The sequence below is a fragment of the Solanum stenotomum genome, chromosome 7, assembly GCF_019186545.1.
Source record: "Solanum stenotomum isolate F172 chromosome 7, ASM1918654v1, whole genome shotgun sequence".
In the NCBI taxonomy this organism is placed as follows: domain Eukaryota; kingdom Viridiplantae; phylum Streptophyta; class Magnoliopsida; order Solanales; family Solanaceae; genus Solanum; species Solanum stenotomum.
The window spans coordinates 4,951,195-4,974,067 of NC_064288.1; the positions used below are offsets into that span (position 1 = coordinate 4,951,195).

At 35.1% G+C, this 22,873-nt stretch overlaps 1 protein-coding gene across 1 annotated transcript in view; it reads right to left on the reverse strand.

Annotated features, from left to right (window-relative positions):
- LOC125871336 (protein HUA2-LIKE 2-like) overlaps nucleotides 1-4,193 on the reverse strand; it is a 29,272-nt gene extending 25,079 nt beyond the window's left edge. The window contains exon 1 of the mRNA XM_049551924.1: nucleotides 3,737-4,193. Within this exon, the coding sequence (XP_049407881.1) occupies nucleotides 3,737-3,859 (123 nt within the window). The 5' untranslated portion in view covers nucleotides 3,860-4,193. The remainder of the gene's footprint in view (nucleotides 1-3,736) is intronic.
- Between the last annotated feature and the right edge of the window lie 18,680 nt (nucleotides 4,194-22,873).

The window sequence follows — 22,873 nt, forward strand, 5'->3', positions numbered from 1 at the left end:
TGAATATAAAAACAATTATAGAAGGTACTTAGATTTGCACCAATGCAACATAAGGACATATATTTAAGTCGAATAGCATGTAACCGAGAGCAACTATCTTGTGTCTTTTTTGGCTACATCCCCTAGACATCCATTTTAGGTCCACTAATCTCATAAGAACCAGCTGATTCAGCAAAATTTTGATTAAAAAGTGAATTTGAAGTCCTGATTCAAATGCAAATAAGCAGTTTTGAGATTAAAATTCAAGTTGCGCGACTAGCTTCCCTATACTGAATTTCTAATTTTCTATCATGAATGGTGACACTTAGAGCCTGTTTGGATTGACTTAAAAAAATTGCTTTTAAGTCAAAAATAAAAAGTCAAACTGAAAAAACTTTCAAGTCAAAAAAATAAAAAGTAGGGGGAGACCTACTTTTGGTTTTTGAATTGTTTTAAGTCATTTCTAACTTATTTTAAGTCATTTTTTACCTTGCCAAACACTTCCTAACTTATTTTAAGTCATTTTTTACTTATTTTAAGTTATTTTTTATATTTGCCACACACTTCCAGAAGTCAAAAACTGACTTAAAAGTAGGTTTGACCAACTTTTAAGCCAATCTAAACATCCTCTTAGTATATTTACACTGCCTAGTTAACAATTAGTACAAACTTTTCTAGCTATACTAATAATTGATGTACAGGCTTCAGTGAAAAAGTGTGTGAATAAGGAAAAAAACAAATGTATATATAAGTAGGCAGCACAAGAAAACACAACTATAAGAACAAATGACAATTATATCAACAAATAAATGGGAAAAAATAGGATTAAAAGAAATGTATGCTATTGTCAACTTAAATTTCTAATTCAAGTGCAAATATGCAGTTTTTAACTTTCGAATTCAAGCTCTATGACCAACTTTCATATGTTGAATTTCTAATTTCCTACTAGTAGTTGTAACAGATCAATTATTATATTTTTAACGAACAAGTTCATTAGACTGTTTTACCTGACAATTAGAAATAAACTTCCCACTTACATTTATTTTTTAGCATCTCCAATATAGATCTCATAGACAATGAGCACACACCATAGCCTCTGTGCCCACACTAAACCGTGATAAAGCTAGGTGAAACTTCTCACCTGTACTGCACCAAACTCGTGATGGGGTTTTCTAAGACATCTCTCCTTGGCAATCAATAAATCCGTCCTCCTTAAACCAGATTTGGCACACCACCACATCATAATGCCAAGCTCCAAAGAAAGTTAAAGCTAGATAACACAGGTTTTATTCAAGTAGACCTTCAAGCTAGTGTGTTTAAATTAAACTGGTACAAATAGGCAGCATTGGCAGAATACGCAGCCCAATGAAGAAGACGGTGGTAAGGGAAAACATAGAAGAAGACGGGAGCATGTGAAGCAATCATAGTACAATACAAGAGTATATAGAGAGGGAAACACACAAGAGGTATAAGGAGAAAGGAAGATGGTACAAGGAATCAACATAGCTCCATCAACAAAAACATATTCATACTCATGAAGGATAAAGAAAAACCCATGCAAGTGGAAATACGTTAAGACATAATTTGAGATCAAAAAATGAAAGAATTTCCAAATTATGCTACACAAGTATCAAACTGGGTATGTTGTTGGTGTTATTATCAAGTATCAAACAGACCGGCAGTCAAGCATATTAGACACACTAGCAAATTAGCTGCAAACTTTCTATAGATAACACTCCAATTCAAAACACAAAGTGGGAGGAATCAGAACGTAGTCAAAAGCAGCCGTAAGTGACTACAACAAGATGTAGGAGTGACAAATGGTCAGATTAGGAAGTCTTCAAGTCTAAGTTCCTTGCTCCATTGATTTTATTACATCATGCCCGATGTCATTTTGCAAGATTTTCTCGTGTGCATAAGGCAATGCATCATAGAGACAAGACAGATAGATTTAAAGTTACGTATATGTTCATATCCAAAGGAACTTTATGTTGCTATAATCACTCCTGAGATAAGATGGATAGTTTTTAAGTTACGTATATGTTCATATCCAAAGGAACTTTATGTTGCTATAATCACTCCTGAGATCCAAAGGGTAAGATATTCTATAATAGCTAAAAGTTCAATTTAGTGAAACTGTCTAAATCCTATGGAAGTCAAATGCCAATCTAACTAATTTGCCATAGAAACTCACTTTGATTTAAAAGACTTGATATTTTAGATTGTTAGATTAATAGCTAAAAGTTCAATTTAGTGAAACTGTCTAAATCCTATGGAAGTCAAATGCCAATCTAACTAATTTGCCATAGAAACTCACTTTCATTTAAAAGACTTGATATTTTAGATTGTTAGATTAATTAGAGGTTTAGATATTAGTATCAGATGAGACAATAACTTGTTTTTTTGAGTGTAAGTTGAAACAAAAAAAAAACTGCCAAACTAGCTACCTGTTTCTTGCTCCTTTTTCTGCTCATGGATCATTAATCTTTCATTCAAATTGCAGAAAAAAGAAAAAACAGAGGAACAAAAAAAATACTCGTGCAGTTCCTATTTATGTGCTTGATTTCATAAAAATGCCACCTTTCTGAATTTGGCAAGTTCTTTATTCTGAGACTCCCATTTTACCCTTAGTGACACTCCCTTAAATGAATGGCATAGCATATTTAAGACTACACAGATTCAAAATCCTTTTACATTCTTTTTTTTTTGTTTCAAAATTCTTTGACATTCTTTAACTGTCTCCAGTCCAACTAGGACACAAAATGAAATAAAAAAATGTAATATCTATCCCTGTTGCCCTACTAGAACTGGGCACAATGGGATAATTCTGCAAATACATTTAATGCGGAACGATCTCACTTACATATTATTTTCAAGAAAACCTCTCCACACAACTTAACAAAAATATATATATACACAAAATCTTGCTAATGAATACCTTTTACTGATCCCAAAAGAAAAAATCTTGCCAAAGAGATTATAGTGTGACATACAAATTAATATCATAGTCACTTCCCAAAGTAATAATTCTGACAGAAAAGTGAAGAATCAGAGTTCAACAAGAAAGTAGAACCAAGATTATGGGCTATTCAACATCTAGTTCACAGAAAATCAACCTGATAAAATGATCAAACAGCCAGATACAGAAACTTCAGAAAAACCTCTCCATATACCCTATAATCTAACCAGCTACAAAGCAGATATTCTCAGTAGTACCCTTCAAGTTCTGCAGTCAACCCAAAGTGTAGTCTCCAAATCAACAACTTAGGAGTGCCCTGACAGTTCTACTACTTCCTTTTTGTTAGATAACTAATGTTAATATAGCAAGAGTAATTAGCTACACTTAATGTCTTATGTAGTTCAGATTCCAAAATAAAGTAAACTAGCTACATACATTATAAACAATACCTAAACAATAATTCAGGGGTAAGAAGTTAGTGCTCACGCAAACCCCAATCTCTTCCTAGTTCGTCTCATCTCTAACACTCTTTTGAATAACAAGAAATCAGTTGTTCCGAGATTGGACACACTGTGGACAAAAGGGTCACATTTTTTACAGTATAAACTGCAGTCTTTTAGCATTTTCAAGAACCATAAGGCCCTAATCTACTCTAAAAAGGTGATTTTTCCCGCAAAAACATCAGATCCACAACTCCAATAATTATAAAAGAAAGAACTGACCACATAAAAACAATAAAAACCCACAAATACCAAAACTAAGGGTAAAAAATAGAGAAACAGAAAAGCACCCACATACCGTTGCAGGCCAAGCTGGAAACCCTTTAACCTTAGCAAGCACAAGATCACCAACTTTCCACTGACGGCAAGCTGCTGCAGCCGCCGCCGCTTTACTTGTACCTTTTCTTCGACTGGGCGCCATAGAAGCTTAGAACTAACCAAAGCAGCTATGCACGCTCTACAAATAGCACAAAGGAACAAACTTTCGAAGGATTCCTAAACGTAAAGAAACCAAAACCTCTCACTTGTCCACACAATTTGATATGTTGATTCTGAGGCATTGATAGGTCAACACACCCAAAAAAAAAAACCAGAAAATTCACAAATTGAACAAAGCCCAAAACCCAAAACCCAATTCTTCAAATAAAAAGAGTAAAAATAGCGGTGTGTTTTAAAACCCTAACCCTAAAATGTTTACAGAGAAAAAAAGGGGTAGAGAGTTTTATGGCGAAAGGCCGTTCACAAAATGAGAGAAAAAAAAAAGTAAAAAAGAAACAGATATGAACGTGGTGAGTACTATGGGGTGTGTGGGGGTGCGTGGGTTGCTAAATTGCACCGAAGAGGTGGGTATAGGTAAGAATTTTGAAACGTATATTGCTATCGTGCACGTGGTGCGGATATTAGGGAATTTGGTTTGTTTTATACGTGTGAAAGCACGTGACTCAACAAACTTGTTATTGACACCTGGGCTGGTAGTGGCAGATGCTCAATAAAACCTATAAATGGGCTTAAGGCCCATACAATTGGGCGACAATTGAACACCATTTTTCATAAGTATATGCACTGATAAAAGAGAAAATTATACTCCATAACTAAATGGAAAAAGGGTTAAAAATGTTCTTAACGTATCACAAATAGTTTTAAAATGCCCTCTTTTCACCTATTAGATCAAAAATGCCCTCAATGTTTTTTTAAGGTTCAAAAATACCCTTTTTTAACACCACAATGACATGGCAATGATAAGTCATTTAATAAAACAAATGACTTCATTTTAGTATATTGGTTCACATAATTTTTAACCCAATTTAACTACCCAATCCATCAAGGTAAAAAAAATCTCAACCGGTAAATCATTTTAAAAATGAACCCAACTTATCCGGGTATTTCTTCCATTCTTTCCGTCCTTGACCCTCTTCAATACATATTATGTGAGAAACAGACCATTTTCCATTTACATTTTCAAATGAGAAATACTAATGAACACCCATTTGCTTGTTTAGTCAAAAAAAAAATAAGAGAGTAAAATTAGCAGAATAAGATTAAAAAAAATTGAAATCTTGATAACAATGTGTTAAAACAACCAATTTTGGCACATATTATGAAGGGATAATTGTACAAAATGGCAAACTTATAATCTAAAATAAATGAAGTAGCTATTGTTTGATTTAATTGTGCCCCGTAGTAAACGTTTGCCAGTCGCCTCTCTCCCTCCAAATTCTCGCCCGCCACTCTCCCTTTCTCGCTTGCTCCCTCTGTGCTCGCCTCTCTCGCTTAATACAACAGAATTGTATAAATTGAGTTTATGTTTGTATAAAGCGAGAGAAAAATGTATATACACATGCAAATACATATATATTTGTACTATACACTTATAATTATACAATAAAAATATTTCCTGCCCAGTTCTCTTTTGTCTTTCTCTCTTTCTCGTTTTATACAAACACGGGTTATACAATATAATGTAAAATTTATGTTTGTATAATGTATAATTTATGTTTGTATAAAGCGAAAGAAAATTGTATAAACACATGCAAATACATATATATTCGTCTTATACACTTATAATTATACAATACAAATATTCCCTTGCCCAGTTCTCCTTTGCCTTTCTCTCTTTCTCATTTTATACAAACACAGATTATACAAGTAAAATGTATAATTTATGTTTGTATAAAGCGAAAGAGAGAGCGATTTTTCATATACAAATATTTTTGTCAACGATTTATACAAACGAGAGGCTAACAACAATTTATACAAATGGCATGCCAGCGAAATTATACAAATCTGAAGAGGAGCCAACAAATTATACAATTGCTTCTTTTTGTATATATGTATAGCGAAATAGACATAGCTTTCAATTGTATATGTATAGCGAATTATACATATATATGTTGCAATTATGCAAACTTTCCTATAACATACAAATATAATTTTTTTGTTTGTTATATGTGAAAGTTGTTCTATTATGAATGACACAAATTTAAAAAATGAAGTCTTATATAAGTACCCACATATGAAAATGTGTCAAATTCATCTTTAAGAAAACACATTTTAGACTTAACGAGAATGGACAAAGCCACATTTCTATCTGCAAATGTATTCAAGGATGAATATAATGGAAGGTAGGTTATAGAGAGCAATTTACAAAAATGACTATAAATTACTGGGTGGGTTATTTTTCCTAAAGATGGATTGGGTAGTGAAATTGAGTCTAAAAAATTATTTGGACCAATAAGATGAAACTATTTGTTTCATTAAATGACTCATCATTGTCATGTTATTGTGGTGTTAAAAAAGGGCATTTTCAGACTTTAAAAAACCTTGAGGGCATTATTGATCTAATAGGTGGAAAGAGTGCAATTTTAAATCATTTATAATACATCAATGGCATTTTTAACCTTTTTTCCTAACTAAATTAAGCATCAATATTAGGGAGACGAGAGGGAGTTGTTCGGATAATGAGCATCTCTCACCTCCGATCTAGAGGTTATGAGTTTGAGTCATCAATGGAGCAAAGGTGGAAACTCCTGAGGGAGGAGTTAAAAAAACATCTCTCTATATATATACATACATTATTTATACGATATTTACACATTGCAGTATAAATATCAATGAGTAATTGATTTTTTTTCCTATTCCGACTAACTCAAATCTACTCTAAATGATCCCAAATTTTGGTATGGTATTCTCTTGTTATTTTAAGTCTTTTGATATATTATTCACTCGAAACTATTCATATTTGTGACTGGTCGAATTTTATAATTTGAGCTTTGAAGCTCTTCAATGGTGGAACTAAAAATTAGTCGTCATGAAGTGTGAGTTTGATCACAACAAACAACTAAGTACAATTTATTGATAATATTATTATATTTCTTAATAATGTTACGACATTGTCAAAATTGACAAGAGTAGACTACTAAAGAAATACATAATAGATTGGGAAAACATTTTTTATAGAGAAGAAGAAGTAGCAGTGTAGCACTCAAAGTAGCTGAATGAGTGAGGCCCACTAACCTATCAATGTAATGAAAAGAGTCGAATGACCATTTTTTTTTTTATATAATAAATGATGCTTGAGTTTTTGTTATAAGAATTTTTTTTCAATAGATATTTTGTCTATTTTTTCTTTTATAATACTTTTTTTGTATATTTTAAGTTGTCCGTTTTGAACTTTACACATCTTTTAAGAAAGAATTATTAATATGAATATTTTTACCACAATATTCATATTAATTTATATATATTCTTAGATTCTGGAAAATATTTTAAAAACAAGTAATTAAAATAAATAATATATATATATATATATATATATATATTAGGAATAAATGTGGGTTTGGAATCAAATCCTTAAATTAATTGTGGACTTCATCCATTAAACATTAACTAAATTAATTATCTCAAANTTTGGAATCAAATCCATAAATTTGGGCTTAAAGAAAGAAAAAATTGATTACTCATATATTGTCTATATATATATTACCTCATTCAATTTCAAGTTTGTGAATATCTCACTTTAATTCATCATTCAAATTTGATCGACAAAAATAGAGGTGTCACAATGGCTTTAAAGAAAGTCAATTTATCATTAAACACCAACTAAATTGTAGTATTAAATTAATTGTGGACTTCATCCATTAAACATTAACTAAATTAATTATCTCAAATTTATATATTAAATAATCATAATTAAACAAATAGTTCAAAATTTGTGTTAAAAATTAACGAAAAGAGTATTTTATGGAAAAATGTTCTAGTGCTCAAAATGATCTAATGGATCATTACACAAGTTGGCATTCCTATTTTTTCAATAAGGCGCAACGTCGTGGTGACTAAAAAATCAATTAAACTAAATTTGAAAGAATTTAAGAAAAAATTTAAGGAGTCATCACTATTGACACCCAATTTCGAACCTCCGCAAGTAGATTAATTATCGAGCTTCTTCAATTTGAAACGATTTAAAATAATAAGTTCTAGAAAATTTCAAAAAAAATAAAAATAGTTTACAAGTTATTTTAAATAGTTTGTCACCTTTTTATAATTTTTAGATAATATATATGTTTTACTTAATTATGTATATAATTAGTATATTTTATGAATATTCGAAAATCATCTCAAAAAAGTTTTAATTTCATTTGACTATTTGGTTTTAGTTTAGTTATATAATAGTTTATATTTAAATTATTTAGTTTATATTTGAGTTAATTATTTTATCTCGTTAAGATTAAGAAGTTCATTGATTAATTTGTATAAATTCATCGTATTTAACTTTCGGCCGAATTTACCGACTAAGTTCATTTTGGCTACAATTGAAATTCATTCGGTTATATTTCTATTGCGAATCTAGCCACTATTTTACCTCCCTTTAAAATCAATTGCAAGACCATTTTGAGCCTTTTTCCTTAAACCATTTCAGCCCACTCCATTCTCTATTCATTTTCCAGCAGCCCACTAACTCTTACAACAATAACCCAGGCCCAACACTCTTATTACAAATAACCCAGCAACAATACAATAGGGAAAATTACATGGAAAGACCATCCTTAAGACTTAACTACACAAATAATAGTACACTTTCAATATTACAAATATGAAAGTTTTTTTCACATATATAGCAGTTTAAAGAAGTTGAAAAGATAATAATAATTATTATTAATATATATAGATATATTAATTATTAAATAAAATAGAGTACGGTTGGTTCCCACTATTGGGTAGTTATCAAATTTTGTACGGTTGGTTCCCACTATTGGGTATCAAATTTTGCATTTCTTCTGATATAAGCTTACATTATTGTTTTTTCACATAGTTCAGGTAGGAATTTTATAGGGACAATGTTATTGAGTTTCATTTGATTATTTTTGTACGTAGTTTCGGTAAGCTTCATATTTGGTAGTAATTGATGTACATTGTTTCTTTTATACACAGTAGTTAGAAATGGCGAAGGAAGATTCATCAACTGAAATGGAACTACGCGATGAATTTGTCGAGACGGTAACACCCGTTGGTGAGCCTAACTTTCGTTTGTTGTCTCCAACACCTATGTCCCATTCAAACTGTTGTAACATTCAAAGTGGTAGTGTTTTGCCACTACCGACAGTTGATCATAGTGTTGTTAATCGACTGAAGGAGGAGAATTTTGCTTGGAGTATAATTTTGCTTCACGGAATATTTAATTTCAATTGTATCAGTAGAAGCATAAACCTCAAGTATCTTCGTTATTTTCATCATGAATGGTATCCAAATTCGAATCCACTTTTAGTGTCACGCCATCAACTATGAAATTNATAAACATGCTCAAATGTATAAAACATACACTTTCTCAATTTGAGGTAATTGTTCAGAATAACCTCTTAAAAGAGGCAACTGCTCTAAAATATCTTTGAACTCATTTACTCATATAGAAATCAAAATATCTCATATCTCAATGTAAAAAGTGAAACATTTGGTAATACTTAGTTCCCTTATACTCTTAATCAAATAATGTTTAAAACTCTTTCTGAAAATTCATCTTTGATTTTTCATAAAATCAAATTAAGACAAAATGTTTGCTTAAAAAGATTCTCAAAAATTATAACTCAAGAGAGGGTTCAGGCTAAAATATAGACATGAATAAATCAACTCAAGGATCTCAATAACAACATAGAAAACTCAATACTAAGAAATCAAGAACTCAAAAATCAATAGTACTACTCATCTGAAGAATACCAAAATCAAGGATAAAACTCTAGATTACTCTTTTATAAAACTTAGATAGATGTAGGGCATCACGGAGAACTCAATCCATCACTATGATAGTTGTACATACATGGATAACAATGTTCTTGGTGAAATTGGTGAAAACTCGAAGAACACTCGAAACCCTCACTTTTCTCCTCTTGGAAACCTGCTCCAATGACCTGGAGTGTTACTAAACGTAAAATATCAAACAATATCGTTTTAACCCTTAGCTTAGATTAAAAATTTGGATTTTAGGCATAGAAAAGGTGAGGAAAGATTGAATTATCCCCGTTAGAAAGCTGATGAAAAGCTTCCATGGTGCCATCAACGGTTCATGCTTTGTCCCATCCATGGAATTCATACTAAATTTTAAGGCTCAAATATTAATTCTACATGTTTAAACCATGACCTGTAGAAGTTCCTACAGACAATAGATCCAATCTGTAGACTTCTTATTGAATTTTAAGGGTCAAAATTTCATTATACGGGTCAAACTACGACCCGTAGAAGTTCCTATAAACAGTATATCCAACCGGTAGAATTCATACTGAATTTTAAAGTTCAAAAATTCAGTCTAAGGGTCTAAACTATTACCATAAAAACTTCTACGACCCGTTGATTGATCCATAGGAATGCGACCTAAATATTTTAGTTCTCTGAGGTTTTCTACGAGGTCTTAGTACATGTCGTGGAAATTTATATGGCCCGTCGAAAAGATTCCTATGTATTGACTCAGGAAACACTACTGTGGTAGTCTATGGTAAAATAGTGGTAACGCTTTACTTCTAATTTCAAATAAGGAATACTTTGTACCATTGGAAAGAGGACCTATAGACCTATAATTTCATAGGTAGTGGGCTACCTAATTCATTGTACTGAGAGATGTGATTGTTTGAAGTTGAACTATGTAGAATCTAATGTCAAAACTTAATTGGTAAGGAAGCTTTCAATTCAACTTTGTGCTAGGGGATTCTTGTGACCCTAATTCATACCCAAATCCATTCCCACACTAAATAATTGACCTTAACACCTAATAACAATTTAAGAATCACCCGATACGACCTTACACACAAATGAAGAATGGTTTGGGCCTTAGCTTTGAAATTTTCGGGGTGTTACAATATATGTAAGGGAGGGACTGAATTGAATGAGTACTTTAGAAATAGTTATTACCTTGGACTTGAACTGAATCAAAAGAAATAGATGAGTGAATCTAGTGTTCATATACTCTTCGAGTTCCCATGTAGCCTATTCTACAAACGGATTCCTCTAAAACATTTTTAATGATGCCACCTATTTGGTTCTCAACTTGCGAATATGCCGATCAAGAATCCGGATAGGAACTTCCTCTAGGGCAAATTTTCATTCACATTAATACTTTCTGTGGGAAAAACAAGATAGGATCGCTCAAGTATATATTTTGCATGGAGATGTGGAATAGCGGACAAACAACAACTGACTCTAGTTATAGTTTAAATATTCAAGCTATATTACAAACCATATTAGATATCCTGTAAGGACCCATCGTAGACTGAGCCTTCCTTTCTTACCAAACCTCATAACACTCTTCATGGGTGAAACCTTCAGATAAAACTAATCATTAACCTTTAACTCCAACTCTCTTATTCTAACATCTGTGTAGGATTTCTGATGACTTTGCGTTGTTTTCAACTTTTCTTGAATAGTCCTCACCTTCTCCATGGATTTGTAAACCAAGTATGGTCCTATAAACTCAGCATCCTAAACCTTAAACCACCTAATAGGAGATCTACACCTTCGCATATAAAGAGCCTCAAAAGTAGGTATCTCGATACTTGAGTGATAACTTTTATTGTAAGCAAACTCTATGAGAGGCAAGTGATCATCCCAATTACCTTTGAAATCCATGACACATGCTCTCAACATATTCTCTAGGGTCTGAATTGTGCACTCTGCTTGACCATCCATCTTAGGATGAATAGCAGTACTAAGGTTATTGCACCTCCCTGTAGTTTTCTTGTGGTGTTTGTGTTATGTTGGGATTGGTGGCATGCTTCTCGAGGTGGTCGAGAGAAATTGGTGTGAGTTTTCCTGTTTTTTTAAGTTCTTAACTGAGAGTTTACTTTAGTCAACATCATGAGATTTTGGTGTCGGATGAGAATTATGGTAGTTCCATTACCTCTGCAAGGGCAATTTTGTCTTATGGCATATGTTTTTGGGTCCAAAGACTTTCGATACGAGTTTGAACCATTAGAAAATTTAGTTTTCAAGCTTGGACAAATTTTTACTCAAGTCAATATTCTTGGTAAATGAACTCGAATGAGAATTATGTCAACATGTTAGCTCTGGAAGTCCTAGTTTTGTGTACAATGACCTTTGGTTCAGATCCTGAGGTGATCGAGATGACTTTATCACGTTCGGTGTCTTGTTGTTGTATTTTCCTGGTAAATATTGAATTGCGTCAACACTCTAATAAGAGGACCTCCATTGGTTATTTCATAATTTTCTTGAGTTTTCAATGTCGTTTGATTTAAATAACATTGTTTGTATGCATTGATTGAACCCCAATTGAGTCCAGAGGGTCCATCAAAAGCTTGGAGCATTTTAGCTCAAACTGTTGGTACAATATTTACATGTGTTGATGCTTTAGTAGCCCATGACCACTTTGGCAATAGTCACTCAAGCAGCCTTGGTGTCGCCTTAGCGGTAAGGCTTTAGGGAGTAGGGGCCGCTTTTGACGCACGAGCGTCTTTGAGCTGGGCCACTTTCGTAGCCAGTTGACCTCATTAGCGTTGGCCGCTTCAGTTTTCACTTGACCGCTTTTGTGCATATTGCTGATGTTTTAAGTCCTTTACATCTTTAATTCTTCAAAATGATCCCCATTTGCAAAGTAGCTCGGGTCTTGGTGATTTTTCTCATTTCTTTCCCAATTCAAGTGATTCAAAGGTAATTTCGGTTCTTTTCAATTTCTAATCTCGATCCTATCTTGATTTTCATAATCAGTTCTGTTTTGGACTTCATGTCTCTTGAATTCATATTCTTCAAGTGTAGTATTATGACCACTTGATGTCAGAAATGAATCCCATCTTCGTTAAACTTTTCGGCATATGATCGTCACCTCTAGGGGGAATATATTAATGAAATTATTTTGTCACTTATGTACAATTGTTCAAGGGTCGATTTCTTACCCTATTTCTAGTCAAAATCTTTTACCATCGATAAGGGTATGGTTAGTCGCATATTAGCTTGTACTTTCTTTTCTTGATAGCGTGGCAGTGTTTTGAGGTTCTTCAGAAGGGAGAAGCACTCAAAAAGTGGTTCAAGTGGGTTAAAGCCGTGAGGCAGGTTATGGTTTTCCATTTTTAAATTTGTCTTAGAGTAATTATATATATATATATATATATATGAGTATTTTTATCGTTAGGAAGGATTTAGGAGTAGTGCACAAGGTTGGATGATACTTAGTTGATATTTTGTCCGTTTCGAGTTATTTTAGCTAAGTAATTTACTTAATAAGTCTAAGTCTAGGTTGATTATTAGCTTGGTTGTCGTTATAGATCCTTAGAATGCTCTTAAGTGGCATGGAACTTAGATTTAATGTGCGATGGTCGCTTTTGTGTTTTGTGTGATCTATTTAGTCATTTTTTAGTTATCGTTTTATTGATTGAATTATATCGGGCATGAAGCCGTTGACTTTGACTGACTGAAGTTCGAGGTTAGTAAAATTATGTTGTGAAGTATGTTTATCATGTTCAATGTGTCGTATGGCTGCTTTGAAAATGACTTGATTGTGTTTGTGTGGAATTAACTATGTTTTCAACTTGTTTTAACTTCGAAGGAGCATGATTACTGATTTTATTGAAGGAAAGTTGGATTTTCAAAGAAAATACATTATTTTCACCTTCCTATGCATGTGTTCATCAGCTTTGGCAGCCCACAACCCAAATTTTGGGTTTTACTTTTCTTCCATTTTAGTTGAATTGGGGCAGGTTCTGTAGTTTTCTAAGAGGGTCCACAAGATACCTAGCGAGATAATTCTGAAACTTTTTACTTTAAACATGCATTGGCCACATGTGCATCACATATCATTATGTATTTGTTTGCATGTGATTGGAAAGATTGTATAGTTGGAACTGATTTTGTCTTTCCTTTCGGTAATGTGGGAGTAGATTAGCCTTATATCACACTCCTTGTTAGATGTATCGAGCTGCTTATGCATATTTAAGATATTTATGATCTTGGTTGACCTATAATGTCTACTGAGTACCCCATGTTTTTGTACCCATACTACACACATATGCATCTTTTTCTAATGCAACTCCAGTATGAACCCACCCTCATTGAGCGACGGATCTCCCTTGGCTCTCATAGACTTGGATCACAGTGAGCTCCTGGCATCCTAAGATGTGCAGCTTTCCCTCTTTTGTAATAACTTGTATTTGGTATATTGATTAGTCATATTGCTATATATAGTTCTTTCAGTACTTAGATGCTCCTATACCTGTGATAAGAAGTTCGGGTGTGTTTATTTTGTATAGTTTGTCTTTCTCGTTATCTTTTGGGCGCATTTTGTATATTTTGAATTGTACTTACATATCTATAATATGACCCCCATTCCCAATCTTTATTACTCTAGTTTCCATTCTTTTTCTCTATTTAATTTTTGTCTTCTGCTTTTTCTTGTTTGGGTGTTTTGCTTGCCTATTAGGGGGTTATAGTTGCCTTCATTGCTTGAATTCGAGTTACAATGATAAAAAATCCTCCTTTATTGAACAGTATCGTAAGAGAAATGCATACGAAAGCTAAAGATCTTCCTTGCCCCTCCGTTTTTGTCACGACCCAGACCATCATGATTGGCACCCACACTAACCCTTCGGTGGGAGAACCATTTATACTAATTAATTAACCAACTCTAATCACATACTAAATAATTTATGTTACGGAAGCAAGTTAATTAGCTAAAAACTTAAGTTCCCATAAACTCCAACAAAAGTCTAACAACTAAAACAAAATGCGGAAGTCACACCTAAAACCTGAAAGTCACTGTACCAAAACATCTAAAGATCCACCATCAGTCTAAACAAGAAGGGATACAACCCAAACTAACGAACTAATCAACTAACTAGAAAAATCTAAGTCGGAAATGTGGACATAGACGAAAGGAGAACTTATGGAAGCCTGGAAGAACTGGCTCACCCTTGAATTCAAATGACGATCACTGATCTTCTAAACGAGGTCTATCAATAGCCGCCTGAAGATGCTCTGTACTCAACAAATTAAGAGCAACTGCATTATCAGTACATAACCATAATGTATTGGTAGGATCACACGGCTATCCCACTAAGTGCAACATTATAAGCCATTACAATAATATATTCACATGCATATATCGAACATCTACAATATTATCAACATTTACGAACAAGTTATAGTTTCACATTACTCAATGTGCACAATTATATAAAATTATTGCTCCTCTCATGGAAAACAAACCCAAAATGTTGGCATACCGGAACGTGGTACCCGATCCAATGTTTATGCCGGAGCGTGGCAACTGATCCCATAATTATGCTGGAACGTGGCAATCGATCCAAGTTTGTGTGTCGGGACGCAACACCCGATCCATTCTACAAGCCAAAATCACAATCACAAGTACAATCTGATAATCATACAATCAAGTCATGATTCATGGCATTCATCATTCATATATCCTCATTTACAATTAATGTGATCAACAACGCAACATTCGCATACATACATGTATCATAATGGAGCAAGAACAAACAGACACCACACAATCATAGAATCACAACTATCACCTAGCTCAAAACAAACTTGAAACCGTTAAGAAACTTGATTCTTCCCTTTACGGATTCGTTCCACTTGTTCTTAGTCTACAAACAACTATAATAATCCGGAAATTAATATACAATAACTAATTACCCGAATTACTAATAATTCTACCAACCCTAGATCATACCCATAAATCAAATATCGAAATTAGGGCTTTTCCCACCATAATTCTCAGATCAAAACTCTTTCCCATAGATAATTTCCCATTAGATTACATTCTACGGATCGAAAAACGGATTTAGGGAGTGAAAATCTTACCTTCAGCCTCATGAATGGTGGAAAACTTTCAAGAAAATCCCTGGGTTCCTTCCTTAACACTCAAGTTCGAAAATTGCAGAATAAAATATTTTCGGGTTTATTTCCAAATTTAAGTCGTGTCTGCCCCACCATGGCGGCACTCACCCTGCTACAGCGGCTCCGCCCTGGCGGAAGAATCCCACCTCAGCCACTTGCACGGAACCAGTGAGCAAAATGAAGAATTTCAAACCCCCATTTCATAACACACCTTCCACCAACGACACTCAGAAACTACTCGTTCACGCTATGATTGATTTCGGGAAGTTTACTCGCCCGAATTTAATTTTGTAAAGTCATACGCGTTTCGTAACCATTTATTTATATACTCATGTGATCAAATTCATAATCAAATCACCCAATTATTACCAGATTTCCGTAGACGTTAATGTCTCCTATTTCGTCCAAATTTGGAGTAGGTTGGGAAATTTCAAGTTACTACGAAAAAGTTTTCCGACCCAAAATTTTTACCCGTTGTCATTTCTATAACGATAGAACTCGGTCATTCCAATAGATACAAATTTACCCATCACTCGTCCCCGAGTGACAAACTAAGGAAAAATAGGCTAAAGAAGGAATGCAGTAGTACTTGAATCGACGAACAATTAGGGATACTTCTTTCGCACATCCCTCTTGCTCCCCCAAGTAGCTTCGTCAACTGGACAATGCTTCCATTGAACTTTCACGAACTTAATATCCTTTGTCCTCAGCTTCCAGACATCATGATCAAGAATTGCAATCGGTTCTTTCTCATATTGGAGGTCTTTGTCTAACACAATTGAGTCTCATTTAATGATGTAGTCCCAGTCACCATGATATCTGTTCAACATGGACACATGAAATGCCAGATGAACTCCCGATAGGTTAGGACGAAAAGGTAATCTATACACTACCAGTCCTTCACATTCAAGAACATCAAAGGGACCAAAGTAACGGCGACTTAGCTTACCCTTCTTGCCAAATCTCATCACTCATTACATAGGTGATACCTTAAGAAGAACATTCTCACCGGTTTGAAATGACATGTCTCTTACTTTATGATCCACATACTTCTTCTGCCTACTCTGGGCTGCTAAAAGCTTAGATTGAATACTCATCACCTTGTCATGAGAATCCTTCACTAAATCAACTCCCAAAGGTTTCACATTTCCAGCCTCGAACCATCATATGGGTAATCTACATCCCTTCCCATATAACGCCTCAAATGATGCCATATTAATGCAAAGTTATAACTATTATTATAAGAGAACTCACACAGGTAAGAACTTACTCTAATGTCCTCAAAAATCAATCACACATTCCCTCAACATGTCTTCTAATACTTGAATAGTCCTCTCCGACTGCCCGTCCATCTGTGGATGAAAAGCGGTACTAAAAGTGAGTTGTTTGCCCAATTCATCATGTAATTTTCTCCAAAACATGGAAGTAAATTTCGTACAGAGATGATAGAAAGGGGCACCCATGCAACCTCACTATTTCTTTCACATACACCTTAGACAATTGTTCAACATTGTAATCTATTCTTACCGGAATAAAATAGGCTGACTTGGTCAATTTATCAACCACTATCCAAAAAGAATCAAACATCCCCAAAGTCTTAGGAAGACCAACAACGAAATCCGTGGCTATCCTCTCCCACTTCCATTCCATAATTTTCATTCTTAGAAGAAAACTTGTAGGCCTTTGATGTTCATACTTCAGTTATTGACAATTTTGACACTTAGCCACAAACTCCGCTTTATTCTTCTTCATGCTCGGCCACCAATAAATTATCTTCAAATATCGGTACATCTTGGTCACACCTAGATGAATGGAATATCGTGAACCATGGGATTCTATCAACAATTTCTGAATTAAGTCATCAACTCGAGGAACACAAATTCTTCTTTTAAAATTGAGTACATCTTCCGCATTAAGAGTGGTCTCTTGTGCTTTACCAATCACAGCCTTTTCGTAAGTTCATTCAAATTTTCATCCTCAAATTGCTTGGCCTTGATCTCTTCCATAAATGTGGCCCTTACTTCGATGCTAGCTAACACCCCACCTTTTTTTGAGATGCCCAATTGCATGAATTTAGACTCCAATGTCTGAATTTCTTTAGCCAAAGGTCGCTTTGTTACACTCAAGCAAGCTAAACTACCCATACTTACCGTCTTTCGACTAAACGTGTTTGCCACTACATTCGCTTTACTAGGATTGGTATTGAATGGTGAGATAATAATCTTTAAGTAACTCCATCCACCTTCGTAGTCTCAAATTCAGATCTTTTTGAGTGAACACGTGTTGCAAGCTACGAGGATCAATAAATACCTCACACTTAACACCATAGAGGGAATGCCGCCAGATCTTAAGAGCGAACACTACCGGTGCCAACTGCAAATTATATGTTGGACAATTCCTCTGATGTACTTTCAATTGAGGCGAAGCATAAGCTATAACATTCTTATATTGCATCAACATAATACCCAAACCAGAATGTGAAACATCACAATAAACAACAAAATCTTTACCTTCCACCGGTAATGCTAAGAGAAGTGCAGTGGTCAAGAGGGTCTTGAGCTTTTGAAAGCTATCCTCACATTTTTCAGTCCATTCAAATGGTATCTCCTTTTTGGTCAAATTTTTCAAGTGAGTTGTATCGAAGCAAAGTTCTTCACAAATCGACGATAGTAACTAGCGAGTCCCACAAAAATCTTAACTTCAGTCACAGAGTTAGTCCAAACCCTACTCTTAACCTCCTCAATCTTTTGAGGATCAACCATTACCCTTTCTTTTGAAACTACATGCCTCAAAAATGCAACCAAAGTCAACTAAAATTTACACTTAGAAAATTTAGCATACAAAATTTGTTTCCTAAGAACACCCAGAACAATACGAAGATGATCGGCATGCTCTTCCTCACTTTTTGAATACACCAAAATATCATCAATAAAAACTATAACAAACGAATAAAGGGAAGGTTTGAACACCCCATTCATCAAACTCATGAAAGTTGCAGGCGTATTGGTCAAACCAAATGACATAACCAAAAACGCATAGTGCCCATAGTGAGTTCTAAACGCCGTCTTGGGCAGATCCTCAGGTGTAATTTTTAATTGATGGTAACCAGAAGCTTAGGTCAATCTTAGAGAAAACGGATGCACTTTGTAATTGGTCAAAAAGAACATCTAATCGAGGCAAAGGGTACTTGTTTCGAATAGTGACCCTATTCAATTATTAGTAATCTATACATATTCTCATACTACCATCTTTTTTCTTAATAGACAAAATTGGAGCCCCATGGGGAAACACTAGGACAAATAAATACCTTATGAAGAAGCCCTTGGATTTTGGCCTTAAGCTCCTTTAATTCTATTGGAGTCATGCGATATGGAGGAATAGAAATTGGACGAGTACCAGGTTCTAAATCGAAGCAGAAATCTATATCTCTATATGGAGGCATACTAGAAAAATCATTAGAAAACACATCTCTAAATTCTGACACCACTGGAATAGACTAAATAGGTAGAGACTCAACCTCAACATCCCGAATATGAACCTAATAAGCCAAAAAATCCTTCCCTACCAATTTTCTAGCCCGAATGGTGGATATGATCTTAGCTTGCCTAGGCTTGTACATCCCTTCCCACTCTAACTTTTCCCTTCCCAAAATTTCTATAGTTACAGATTTAGTATTACAATTAAGCACATCATAATAGGGGGACAACCAAGTCAGGCCTAAGATTAGGTCAAAGTCAGTCATATCCAAAATCACCAAATCAGCCCAAGTCTGAAAACTTATAAATAAAATAAGACAAGCACGATAGACATGGGTGACTATGAAAGACTTTCCAACAGGGGTAAAAACATGGATGGGGGCATCAAGTATATCACAATTCATATCAAATTTTGAGGGAAATCACACGGATACATAAGAATAATTAGAACCTGGATCAAATAACACTTTAGCCATCTAGTCGGAGACAAGTACCTGTTATCACTGGGTCAGACGCCTCTGCCTCATTTTTGCCCTGAAAGGCATAACATTGGGCCCTATCCTCCTGACGAGCTACTTCCCTGCCTGGTTGCATTGTACCTCTGCATGCGTTTCCATTTTCTCTACCCCCACGATCTCACTGATTACCTCCTCGCCCACCTTGTTCACGTCCTCTACCATTATTACCATTTCCCGCGAGTACCAATGCTCTAGTATGTTGCTGCGCAAAATCTAACACTCATGGGTGGGAACAATCTCTCCTCATATGACCAGTTTCTCCACAATTGTAGCAAGTACGATCAAAAGATGTTCTGCCGCCGATCGAAGGCGCGACTCCCTGGCTATCCTGAATCAAATTATGAGGTGGAGTTCCTGGGTAATTACGTGTAGAGGCGAGCAAGGCAGATTGAATTGGTCTAGCTGCAAGTGTTGGCCTCCCTACCCCTTTAGAGTAAGATCCTTGAAAGTTACCCGAGTTCTTGGCCCTTTTTGCCAATGCCTTAGCCGGACCGTCTCGCCCCACCCCCGCTCCACTTTCTTAACAAACTCTGTTACCTCATTAAAGCTTCTCCGTCCAGAAGTCGTGTGAACAGATAATACCTGCAACTAAAAATTTAGTCCCTTAATAAAGAAACGGATCCTCTCCTTCTCAGTAGTCACAAACTGCGTAGCATATCTAGACAATGCATGAAACTTGGACTCATAAGCAGCCACAAATAAACCACTCTGCTCCAAAGCCATAAACTCATATTTCTTACGATCCCTCAAAGTCCTAGCCACATATTTCTCCAAAAACAGAGCATGAAACTAGGTCCAAGTGAGTGGAAGGAAAATTGAAGATTTATATTCCATATAAGCTCTCCACCACTACTTAGCCTCATATTGATGCTGAAAAGTCACGAACTCAACCCCATGATGATGGACAATTCCCAACTTATGAAGCCTCTCATAGCAATCAGGGATGACCTCATATGCATTCTCACTCTCACAACCATTGAACACAGGCGGTTTCAACTTCAAAAACTTGGTAAATATCTCATGTCCATTACCAGTCATAACAGGACCAAATAAAGGACGGAAGAAAGCATCACTACCTCTAGTTCCACCCACTTTATGGACAATGATAGCAATAGGAGGACTGGCGGGAGCTTGAGTTGCTTGAACAGAAGGAAGCACTCTAGGACCAACCAACTCTTTCAAGAATGACATGATTTTATGAGCTAATACTGGGTATATGGGAGGAATTCCTATTGTTTGAGCTTGCATATCTTCCTCTTGTCCAACCACCTCAACATTTTCAACCTCAACATTCTCATCTATCTCTTCATGAGGTACGAGAGGTGCCTCATTTTGGGGAGCATTTTCGAATGGTACCCCATCTCTTGTAGGCTCCACTCTTCCTCGGCCTCTACCCCTAGCTCTTCCTCTACCCTTGCCTCGACTGTGACCTCTCGTTGCAGATTGCTCAACTGGATCATTGACAGGAGCCACGGGCCTGACGCCGTTGTATCTAGTGTTAACCATCTACGGACAAAAAAGTGAAGGAGGTTAGATACCAATTTGAATCGACAGATACCAATTGGAATCATGTTATAGCACAAAAAAAGACAAGAAAAAATAGAGAGATTTCCAAAAGTCCTATAGCCTCTCAAAGGAGAGTACAGACATCTCTGTACCGTTCCGCAAGACACTACTAGACTCGTTTTGGTACATCGAGATCAACGAACCGAAGCTCTAATACAAACTTTGTCACGAACCAGACTATCGTGATTGGCACCCACACTAACCCTCTTGTGGGAAAACTATTTATACTGATTAATTAACCAACTCTAATCACATACTAAAGCATTTAAGTTATGGAAGCAGGTTAAATAGCTAAAAAATGAATTTCTCATAAACTTCAACAAAAGTTTAACAACTAAAACGAAATGTGGAAGTAACACTTAGAACCTGAAAGACATTGTACCAAAACATCTAAAGATCAATCATAAGTTTAAACAAGAAGGGATACAACACCAACCGAATTAACAAATCAACTAACTAGAAAAGGCTAAGTCTGAAATGTGGACATAGACAAAAGGAGAACTCATGGCAGCCTGGAAGAACTGGCTCACCCTTGAATTCAAACGAGGATCACTGATCTTCTAAACCAGGGCTGTCAATAGCCGCCTGAAGATGCCATGTACTCAACAAAGAAAGAGCAAGTGCAGTATCACATGGCTATCCCACTAAGTACAACATATATAAGCCATTACAAGAATATAATCATATGCATATATTGAACATAAACAATATTATCAACATTTACGAACAAGTTATAATTTCACTTACTTAAGGTGCAAAATTATATCAAATCATTGCTCCTCTCATGGAACCCAAACCAAAATTGTTAGCATACCAGAACGTGGTACCCGATCCAAGGTTTATGGCGCAACGTGGCAACCGATCCAATAATTATGCTGGAACGTGGCAACCAATTCAAGTTAGTGAGTCGGAATGCTACATCTGATCCATTCAACACGCCACAATCATAATCACAAGTACATATCCTAATCATATAATCAAGTCATGATTCATGACATTAATCATTCTTATATCCTCATTTACAATTAATGTGATCAACAATGCAACAATCACATACATACATGTATCATAATGGAGAAAGAACGAACATACATCACACAATCATAGAATCACAACCATCACCTACCTCAAAACAAGCTTGAAACCCTTAAGAAACTTGATTCTTCCCTTTCCAGATTCTTTCCGCTTGTTCTTGGTCTACAAACAATCATGATAATATAGAAATCAATAAACAATCATTAATTACCCAAATTACTAACAATTCTATCAACCCTAGATCATACGCATGATCCCAATATCAAAATTAGGTCTTTTGCCACCATAATTCTCAGATCAAAACTCTTCCCCATCGATAATTTCTCATTAGATTACGTTCTACGGATCAAAAAATGGATTCGAAGAGTGAAAATCTTTTCTTTTAGCCTCAAGAATGGTGGAAAACTTTCAAGAAAAGCACTGGGTTCGTTCCTTAGCTTTCAAGTTCAAATATTGCAGAATAAAACGTTTTTGGGGTTTATTTCCGACTTTAAG